This window comes from Carassius gibelio, chromosome B10 (genome assembly GCF_023724105.1).
Source record: "Carassius gibelio isolate Cgi1373 ecotype wild population from Czech Republic chromosome B10, carGib1.2-hapl.c, whole genome shotgun sequence".
In the NCBI taxonomy this organism is placed as follows: Eukaryota; Metazoa; Chordata; class Actinopteri; order Cypriniformes; family Cyprinidae; genus Carassius; species Carassius gibelio.
This window is the reverse complement of record NC_068405.1, coordinates 11,224,348-11,235,119: the sequence shown is the minus strand read 5'-3', so window position 1 is coordinate 11,235,119 and position 10,772 is coordinate 11,224,348. Positions and strand designations below refer to the sequence as shown.

The window sequence follows — 10,772 nt, the reverse complement described above, 5'->3', positions numbered from 1 at the left end:
TATGCTTCAAATTGTGTCAAAAATGTGTCAAAGTTTGAAAGACAAATGTAAGATGTGCCCTTGCCCTGTCTTAATTCTCCCCTTGGTTAAATATATTCTCCCAGCACTAACACGTGTGACAGTCTATGACTTCACAGTAGATGATCTTGTTTAGAAATACATCCGACTCAACATTTTGAAACTCGAGATAAAGCAATAAAGGCATGATTTTCAGTAGACAAATAAAAATAATGGAAAAACCACTACATCTTCCACAGTTATGTCATTGATTTATTTGTCACATCCTCCGTATGGAAGCACTAAACATGCAGATCCTCCGAATGATCAACCCCGTCAGGTTTTCATGAAGACTTTAAAGAGCGACCAGCCTCATGTAACTGTACAGCATGAGCAGTGTAACGCTCCACTGAACGAATCTGAGGATGTCATTCCTGCTAATCAGCATGTTTAAATAGTCAAACTAAAAACCCCAGAGAAGACATCTCCAGTCAACCATTGAACAGCTTTCCAGGCTGTGCATACAAAGTACACGGTGGAGAACCTCAAACTACACTTATAAAGGCACAAGGACCCCTAAAAATCATGATTCCTAAAGCAACTATACGAGACAAGTCTATTGAAATTAATAAGTGTAGTTATGAGATTTTTTTTTTATATACAAAAACTAAATACTATGGAGACCGTCAAGGGACATAGAGATGGAGAGAAAATTATATTCAGACGCTGTTGCTCTTCCGAAAGATCTCCATTTCTTGAGAAACCATGCGACCACCGAATGTAAATGAATGTAGTTATAAGAGAATTTTCTTGAGGGAATGCGTATATTTTTTCGAGTGACATGACAAAAGAGTTTTGAGCAAATTGAAAGCAAACAGTGTTTCTCATTGAAATGCAGAATTTTTTCCTCCAATTTTACATTTTTACCATCACCGTCTCACTTAATATGCAATATACAGATTTGTTGTACGTTTCTTTTTAAAATGAGGGATGAATAAAAGTAATAGCAACAAACACAGCAGTTTTGGTAAATATGCTAAAAAGAAAAATATATTAAACGTACGTAATAGGTTAAATTAACATTTATAGATTTGTAGGTTAACATTGACGGTCCTAAAACTGCATTTTATAAAATTTTAATTTTCAACTGTCCACGGACACCCTATTAACTCGATTTAAAAACCCCTGGGAAAATAACTAATCCTAAGTTATTTATATTTAACTCGCAACAAAATGTCGATTAGATCCATGAGAAAATTAATTTAACATCAATAATTTTGCGTTTTTTAAAAGTTGTTGTTTTTAAACTGAAAATCAGTTAATTGCAGAATTACCTTTTAAATGTTATCAGTTTTGGAAACAAAAACCAGTATATTCGTTCACGTTACACTAAATAAATGGGGGTAATAATTAGGACGCGTAACACATTTAAAAGAGGTATGAGCATTGAGCACCTTTACTTTCTGACTGTACAGTACAAGATGGTACACCGTTTAATGTAATGACAGGCAGTTTCAAACTCATTTTTCAATTTTACACTTTTGATCAACATGAAAAAGTGCATCAGGAAAGACTGGGACAGGTCGGTTTAAAAACGCAACAAATTCAGCCAATAGTTAACAGTCGAGTTACAGGCAGATTATAGGATAAACAAAGCAATTATCTGAGGGATTCAATGCTTTTTAAATAAAAATTTTACAGTTTTGCATACTATATTGTTTTCCCTACCAGTGGTTTATCCAGTGCCACAGTGAATCAAAAACAAACATCTGTTTCATTATTTTTATCCATAAGTGAAACGTAAACTTAAGGACTCCAATAGTCATTTTCCGCCAAGGAAAAACTTCAACCCATGATTGAAAGGAGGACATAGCTGATTATGAACTAATTCAACAGCTAGTTTTTGTGCCAAACTGCAGAGTCTGTCATAGACAGGCCTTGCGTAATTGCTACACCGCTAATCGCATCTCCTGAGGGAGTGAACGTAAAATTCCCTTAGAAAAGGGAATTAGAAATTTTCAAAAAAATAAAAATACCCACATACTTGACCATTTACAATGCATCTGCCAACCTAAATCCAGAATGCAAACATATGCATTCCTGATAATAAAATATGACTTCTTTCACCCACACATATGACACAGCCGACTGTATAAAGCAGTAGCACTTATATAATATGCAGGTACTGTACATTTTATTTACACATTTACAAAATGAAGAATAGCAAAGAGTGGCAAGTCTTGTGAGTCCTTGTTCATTTTCTGGCTGGACCGAGTTGCTGTTTCTTTTTCCGGTTTCAAATTTGCATTATTTGTCAAATCTTCAGGGGATGGGAGATGTAAACATGTCGGATGTCAAGCTGGAGTGATGTCTAAATTCAGATGCCGTTGGAGGATGTGATGCGAGTAGTCCATCAAGTGTGTATGAGAGGTGCGAGACAGCAAGGCCTCTGAAATCCTTGACTGTGAGAGAGACGCTTCCTCCGCAGAAGCAGCAGCGGTGGAAGAGGCCGAACCAGAAGCTCCACGCTCTTCTCCAACAGAATAAGGTGATGGAGGAAACCCTGAGCCCCTCTCAAATCCCATTGGCGCTTATCTTGGACTTCTGTGACAACTCTGCTTCTTTAGCCTGATGGAACAGAACAGAACAGGTGAGGGTGTTAATATCCAGCAGTTTCTAGACACTAGTGGTCTCATTATACATCGATGTAGAAGACATACACAAAAAAAGTGAGCAAGTGAGCAGAAATAGCATTTACATATGGACTGACACACATTTATTCATATACTAATAACATTTAACACAAAAAAATAAAAATAAAAAGAACATACGATATAGCATTAAACATTCTAAAATATTACAACTATTTCATAAATTCTTTCAATGTAATATCTAATGGAAATTCTATATTAAGGCTAGAAAAATAATAAAATATGAAATTAAACCTCTTAATATATTAACTTATATAAAATCGATCAATAAAATATTTGATAGTATTTCTGAATGCATGCAAAAAAAATGCAATATAAATCTAATCAAATTTCAATTTTATATTTGATAAAAAAAAAAAAAAGATGAAATAAAACCACTTAATTACAAACACTATGCAAAATCTTTTATTTGAATGTTTAATAGAAACTCTAAATCCATGCAAAAAAAAATAAATAAAAACAATGCAATATAAAATGAAACCTCAAAAAAAAAAAAAAAAATTCTATTTCAAATATTTTATAAATGTCAACGGTTCAGAATAAAACCATTGCCAACAACATAACAGCCAAAGTATGCAATACAACGTACTGCGCAATAGTCAACGTAATCCTTCCAAAACCACATATTGTTGACTCTTCATCTTTCCATAAATACACCCACTGAGTGACCAGTACAACATCTCGCTCGGCACACTTACATGTATTAACTGAGCTTCAGGTGATGGCATGTCCAACCCCCTGGGTTTCTCCAACAGTTCTTCAGACTAAAACACATAATCAAAGTGTTAACAATATCTGGAATTTAAACTATTTGTATTCGTTTAACTATTACTTGTTATACAATGGCTGACGTCCTGGAGAATCTGATTGACTGGTTGATGATGTAATAACATTCCTACCTTTCTGTCTTTGATGACCGGAGCAGAGTCCACCAGCGCCTCCACGGAGGACGACAGCGGATTCTCTTTGGCTGAGGTTTCGGCCTCCACAGGAGGAGGAGTGGCTTTCTGTGACACCGACATGAAGAAGACCATTACATATGAAACCGTAACAACCATATCAGAACAGAGATAACATATCAGCGCTCAGTGAGGCAGAGACGTGCCAGTCTGCATTTCTGCCCAGTTTAGATACATGTTCAAAGGTAATCTGCTGCCAAGCACTGGGGTACGTTTTTAAACAGAAAGTGAACAGAGCTGACAAAGTTTGGTTTAATTCATAAAGTCAACGTGCTTATTAGGTGAATAAATCAATAATTTACAACATGCTGCACAAATGTATTCTGTATGCATGCTCTTTGGATGTTTACAGAATGTATACGGAATATTTTTACACCAGTTTTACATTATTTCATACTGTACATTATAATGTGATGCAATATTCACTTGTAACATTTAGAGGACTGTATATTAGACATTTATTTAGACAAACTAGTATAGAATTGTATTGTCACCTCCAGTTTGGGCACCGGTGGGATGACTGGAGTTTTAGGAGTGAGGTCCGTCAGGTACATTGCACGAGAGAGCAGCAACAAGGACGGTGGGACGTTCTCTTTCAAGTGCAGGTCCAGCCACTGAGAGAGAGAGAGAGAAAGCATGCCAATAACAATTAAGAAGTAATTAATGACTCAAAGCATGCAAGCACACGTACAGTAATGTCTAAACAATCAGAAATGTATCTGTAACACCACCGACACAGCGTTATGGTGACAACACCACCCTGTGACACAAGGAGGACAACACTCAGTAGTCACAAGCTGGAAAATATAAGAGGACTGTTTAATGCCTGTTGTGTGTGTGTGTCACACTTTCAATGTGTCAACGGGTGTCTCAATGTCTTTGGGTGGAAAACGGTCATAAATATCCTCCAGTAGGCAGTTTTACACACCTGCTGCAGCTGCTGTCGGAGCTGATCTGTGGTCAGACCCAAAGATCTCATGCCACGACTCCTGCAGGCGGCCTGGAGCTCGGCCACGGTCATTACAGCGACACCCTCCTTGGAGATCATCTACAGAGACACGAAAACCCCAAATCATGATTATCTAACATCTGAGATCATCTCCTTAACATATCAAACCCAGAATATTGCTTTAACGTTTTAAGGCCCGATCAAACAGAACAAGTTTTTTTCAATAAGAGGCACCTTTTTAAAATAGTTTTCTATTGGCAGTGAGCATTTTGAGCACCATTTATGCGTCCCGAGCGTCTTGTGTTTTAGGCACCTGCTGCACCTCTGAGGAGTGCTCTGAACGCCTGAAGTTGACAAAAAAAAAAAAAAAAAAAAAGCAACTGTGCAGAAAAGCACGCAACGTCAATTGCGTTTTTTTCCATTTTTCCATTGTCCAATCAATGGAAAAGTTTACAGTTGCTCAGAAAGTCCAGAGACTGCAATGCAGGCGAAATTTTGGTGCCTGTCATGGGTTACCTCGAGTCTTATTTTTTTTTAAAGGCTTTTGGTTGTTGTAAATGTTATGCCTAGCAACATAACAACCCACAGCACACTGCTTGTTTTTTAAGTCACCAGAAAAAGGCAGTGTGGTGCCCTCGCGTTTTCAGACCTAAAAATGTGTTCTGTCTGATTGGGACTAAGGCATCATTCACTCAGAATACATTTTTGCGTTCAAAAAACAAGTTGTACACTTTTTTTACTTATTTTAACAGGATTAGCTCATATTCAGAATAAATATTTACTCCGCCCCACGTCATCCAAGATGTTCATATCTTCAGTCAAAAAGAAAGTAAGGATTTTGAGAAAAACATTCCAGGATTTCTCTCTATATAGTGGACTTCAGTGGATACAAAATGAACATGCAAGATAAGTCAAACGGCCTTTACAAAAAAGATAAAACAACAATGTCGGACGATTTGAAGTTAAAGGAGTTTTTGTCCTACCCTAACTTTTAACACGAGTACACTAAAGAACACGAGTACACCAACGAAGAATTTTATTCCTCAGCTGGGATAATGTAGAACCATTTGAAACTTCAACCGGTTGGCTGCCATTGGAGGTCACTATATAGAGAAAAATCCTGGAATAATACATTTTCCTCAAAAAACTTAATTACCTCGCGACTGAAGACAGACAGACAAAAACCATCACTGATGACATGGAGGCGAGTAAATTCTCAGGAAATTATCTTCTGCCATTTTGGAGACTGTCCCAGAACGTAATCAACATAATTATCGTTGTTTACATTCCGAATGCACACACACAGTCTACTGAATGTAAACAAGGCTGATTAAGCTCAGTGAAAGCACACGCATGCTGAACATAAAAAAAAAAAAAACACTCATTATGTTGATTATGTTCTGGGGTACTCTTCAAAATGGCGGAAGACGATAACTAGGGGAGAAGATTTGCTGAATAAATTGTTCTTACTGTTTTATTTTGCGTACAAAAAGTATTCTTGCTGCTTTGTAAAATTACGGTTGTATATGGACTATTTTACCGATATCCTTACTACGTTTCTGTGCGTTGATCATGATAATATCCTTGCTGTCTATGGAGGGTCAGAGAGCTCTCAGATTCCATCAAAAATATCTTAATGTGTGTTCAGAACAAATGTCTTACGGGTTTGGAATGATATGAGAGCGAGTACTGAATGAAAGCATTTTCATTTTTGGGTGAACTAACCCTTTAAGAGCTGTGTTTTTAGAATGGGTATCATAATAAAAGATGCAAAAGCAAGCCAAAGATGTTTATTTAGTGCGTGTTTAAATAATAGAAAGCTAGCATTGTAGAATATAAAAAGTTTTTTTTTTTTTGTGATCAGCCCCTTATTTTAAGATGGTTTAGTCAACCACAAACATAGAGATCTCAGCAACATGTCAAGTCATAAAACCAGCTGTAAAACTACTTTAGAGGGTCAAGTAGCAGTTGTCTGGTTTTGTCTCACCTCATCGTCAGCCTTGATGGTGCGCAGCTGCATCATCAGCTGGAAACGCAGCAGGTTATTGGTGCCGATGGGCTGCAGCTCCAGCAGTTTGCACAAGGCCACCAGCTGCGGCCGCTCCAGATGCTCCAGCGTCAGCTCATCCTCAAACAGCTTGGAGAACTTCACAATGTCTTTAGTGCTGGGCTGTTCACCAGTGTGCCTCACCTATAGCGGACAAGTTAGAAGCGTCAGTCACAACCACAATCATTTTAACTATACGTGATGTGTCAAAATGGATTTGATTATTAAAGTCACCTGCTGCACGTAAGTGGAGAACTTCTGAGTCTCGTCTCCAACGGCTGCTTTGTTCCTCCTGGCCATCTCACCGATGGTCTCCTGTAAGAACTTGGCCAGCTCTAGTTTAGCAGCGAGACCCTTCTTCTGTTTTTCCTCCTGTCAGAGTAAAACAAACAAATTGAGATGTTTCATTAGTCATTACTCATCCATTGTGATAACTTCATGAAAATTACTACTCGGATACATTGAGAAATTGTTTTACGAATCCTTTACACAGATATCTTATTCTTGCATTTCGTCATTTAGGCTGAACTTTTGCTGTTGTTTAAAAAGTAAGCTTATAATACCTTCTTGGACTCGGTCTCAAATGTAGAAGGCAGCATTTCTGGAAAGAGTTTGAGGAATACGGGGAGCAGAAACTCCATGAAGGGAACGATGACAAAGACCATGAAGGGCACAAGCCGGAACAAGTCGGCACATGTCCGCATCAGCTGTGGAGACAACGGGACAGGTCTTATTCATCCATAGTCAAACACAAAAGCAATATGGGTAAGTGAGAATAGCATTTCTGGCCTAATCCAGCTGTGCTTTCTCAGCGCTGTTAAGCTTTTTGGTTATGCAATTCTATTTGTGTCATTACATCATAAATCCATGACCAAGCAATGGTTTGTTCTCACAGGATTATCAAATATTATTACCTTTTTATAAAACTCAAATCCTTCCCGTTTACATACATTAATAACTTCTGACATTTTCCTTTGTCAAATTACTTACACCTTATATAAAGGTGTTATGAGAACATAAATAACAAAAATGCAGTGGTATTACCATTATTTTGGACATAAATGGAATATTATAATGAACTATAGTAGTTCAAATGGCTTTGGAAGAGACATAAGTTATTGATTTTAAAATAGATGTGGATTTAATAACTGTGCATTTTAATTCATTGTAAAAGTGCACTATAATATTTAAATAAGTCTGAAATAGTACCACTTAAATGATGATGTTTTGACTTTACATTTTTTGTTTCCGGTTAATTTTGTTAATAAACATTTTTAAATATCATCTAGAATATCAAATACTGGAATATTATAACTTGAGCTCACAGATCATGGAGATGCAAAGAAATAACAAACCAGATGTATAGCGGGTAATACTTAAATTAACCTGAGAAACCCAAAACATACCCTCCTCCTCTCCCTCCGGGTGAGCTGCTGTCCGTGCAGTAACCTCCAGACCATCCTGGCCGCGATTTTGGTGTCAATTCCCAGGAGGCGGAAGCCATGATAGTAATGCTTGAGCTCATCCAGGACTTTCTGTCCCAGGGACTTTCTTGGCACTGCTGGTGGTGCTGCAGGTGGTTGAGTGCCTGAGGCGGCGGGGACAGGATCACCCTTGACAGGTTCAGGGCTGTCCTTCACCTCTTGAAGCCAAGCACAAGAACTGTGGAGGGGACGTGCAGCTATGCAACCAGGACGGATGAAGCTGGATGTGTAACAGGGGTACAGCGGCCTGGGACACCTGTCTGTGATGGCCACCTGGCTGATGAACTCTGAATGGTAGCGTATACATGCAGTCGACGAGAGTGAAGCACAACCGTGTCTTTTAGAAAGTAAGTAGGATCCCCTGGAAGAAAACCAGAACCTTGAGCTTTGATAAGGAGAGTATTTACAATATTAAAGCACAAAATTACAAGCTTGCCATTTCGATTTTTTTAAACCTCCACGAAGCATTGTAACCAGGGAACACTGCACAATATTATTATGAAAAATTTATATTTTAATCAAATAATATTTTGAACATAATATATTGAGCTGGATGAAAATGTAAATTTTTGCACCAGTAACTTGGACTATGAGCTCACCTTGATCTCGTTACAGCTAGAAGCACCTGTGAGCTAAAAACTGCCATTTTCGTGTCCTGTAAAGAAAAATAGATGCAATGTTATGTACCTGTGGTGCAATTAGATTTACACATATTAGAGACTTATAAAATCTGATTAAACTGAGGATTTTTGGTGACTAATCCTAATATGTACTAATATGAATAATGTATACAGATTCACAAACAAATACAGATACACATGTATTTTTGAGGAATAAGTGGTGTTATTTGTTGTGCATATTTGTTGAACTTCTATTTGTTATTATGTACGTAAAAGAACATGTGTTGATGAATAGGAAAGCGCGCTCGTCACGGATGAGGCCGGTCGCGAGCACGCGCACACACTGACTCACGTGCTTATCTTCGCCGCTTGCGTTGCTAAAACAGAACACAAACACGGAGACCTGTCAAAGTCATAGGCCATATTTAACGACAATTAAAAGGAACGTTTCATTTCACCCGAAAGTTTGCCTCAAATTGCAACAAGTAGATTGTTTAAAAGTTAACGATATATCATAGTAGAGGCCATTATGACACAGACCTCTTAATTATTAAAGTGCTATCACTTTATTTTATGCGTAGGTAAACATAAACTACAGTATCCACTTTTTATTATAAGTCATCGAAAGTTTAAACTTTTTAAACGTCTAAATTGTTGTATAAAAGTGTTGCGAGTAAGTCAAAACAGTGAAGTTTCTACTGACAGGCGCAGAAGGCCACAGTAGAGGCCGCGGATATAACGTTACACCATCTGAAAACATCTGCTTTCGATACCAGCACAACTTTACATCTATTACAGAGGCTTTTCTACGGATATAGTCGAAACGACATCGAAAAACAATCGGAAAGTTATTTTGTTTTACTTTCATTTATGTAAGTTACTGCTAACAGCGAGCGGTGGTTAAACGGTTAAGAAGCAACAGATGAAAGCCAAAGGATCGAGATTCGAGACAAATCTTAAAAACATATCTGGTATTTAACAACTTGAAAGACGGTTAAACATCTAACGTTACCAACCTGTGGAAAAGGCCCGTGTCCGCGCGGTATGACGGCTGTTAGGCTGTATTCATTGGATATGGTGTCAGTGGAGAAAAATATCCGGCACGACGGCGCTCCTCCTGCAGCTGAGGATCAAATTTCCTCGGAGGCGATGGTACGGGTGAAAAACTGACCTTTTGCGGGATGATATACTCCATTCACGATGTTATGTCGCTCGTAAGGTTTAAATCTAAAGGGGATATAAGTTAATACATCCGTGGTGATGTATTGTTGTTTTTTGGAACAGACTGTCAGGTTGCCTCCGGTGCCTCAGACTGTACTACTGGAGGATCATCCGATAACGGGTGAGGCGTGAATGACAGCCATATAAGCCAATGAGCGAGCTATACGCACTAGTGACGCTGGCCAATCCGCTGGACTGGCCGGACAGTGGAACTTCCCATGACCTCATCCGTGATGATGATGGCAGATGATCCTCCACACCTACTGATCTCAGTTCAGTTGTAACTCAGAATTGTCATGGCAACAGTCAAAATCACAGTGCCCAGAACAGCGGCGGACTAGCAAGGCGTTTTATATGGCTGTTATTAGGTACTTGTTCAGACGATGGCGCTATTATTCATTTTAACTTCGCTTGAGATCCACAGGGAAGGAACACATACCCTGATAACATTGTTTTGTTCTTATTTACATTTTTACTGAAATATACTGTTTATGAAACGCCCAGAATAATTAAACAATTGCTGTAATATTACACTAGTAATTATTATTTCTGTAGGCCTCGTATAGGGAATAAAGCACATTTTAAAAGAGTATATTAATGTGGGTTAGACAATAGTTTTTTCTTTCTATATCATCTATCTTTAATTTTATCTAGCTTTATCCATATAAAATATTGTTTTTATTTTTAATTTTACAAACATATATATATATATATATATATATATATATATATATATATATATATATATATATATATAATTTTGTTATTTCGTGGTAGAAGTAGT

General features: G+C 37.7%; 1 protein-coding gene across 1 annotated transcript; it reads right to left on the bottom strand.

Moving 5' to 3' along the window:
- Positions 1–1,424: 1,424 nt before the first annotated feature.
- On the bottom strand, positions 1,425–10,102 carry LOC127966578 (LETM1 domain-containing protein LETM2, mitochondrial-like). Its single transcript, XM_052567682.1, has 11 exons — positions 9,784–10,102; positions 8,747–8,802; positions 8,070–8,508; positions 7,227–7,370; positions 6,898–7,035; positions 6,604–6,807; positions 4,596–4,715; positions 4,162–4,281; positions 3,608–3,715; positions 3,407–3,472; positions 1,425–2,625 (listed from the first exon to the last, which is right to left on the bottom strand). The coding sequence occupies exons 2-11, from the start codon at positions 8,791–8,793 to the stop codon at positions 2,572–2,574; spliced, it is 1,440 nt and encodes a 479-aa protein (XP_052423642.1). The 5' UTR covers positions 8,794–8,802; positions 9,784–10,102; the 3' UTR covers positions 1,425–2,571.
- Positions 10,103–10,772: the final 670 nt, after the last annotated feature.

Bases quoted from the DNA above. Each gene is read 5' to 3' on its own strand.
- LOC127966578 (XM_052567682.1), bottom strand. From the start codon at position 8,793: ATGGCAGTTTTTAGCTCACAGGTGCTTCTAGCTGTAACGAGATCAAG. The intron at 3,716-4,161 runs GTGACAATACAA...TCGGTGTCACAG, and splicing joins CACCGGTGCCCAAACTGGAG to AAAGCCACTCCTCCTCCTGT. The intron at 3,473-3,607 runs GTAGGAATGTTA...TATGTGTTTTAG, and splicing joins CGGTCATCAAAGACAGAAAG to TCTGAAGAACTGTTGGAGAA.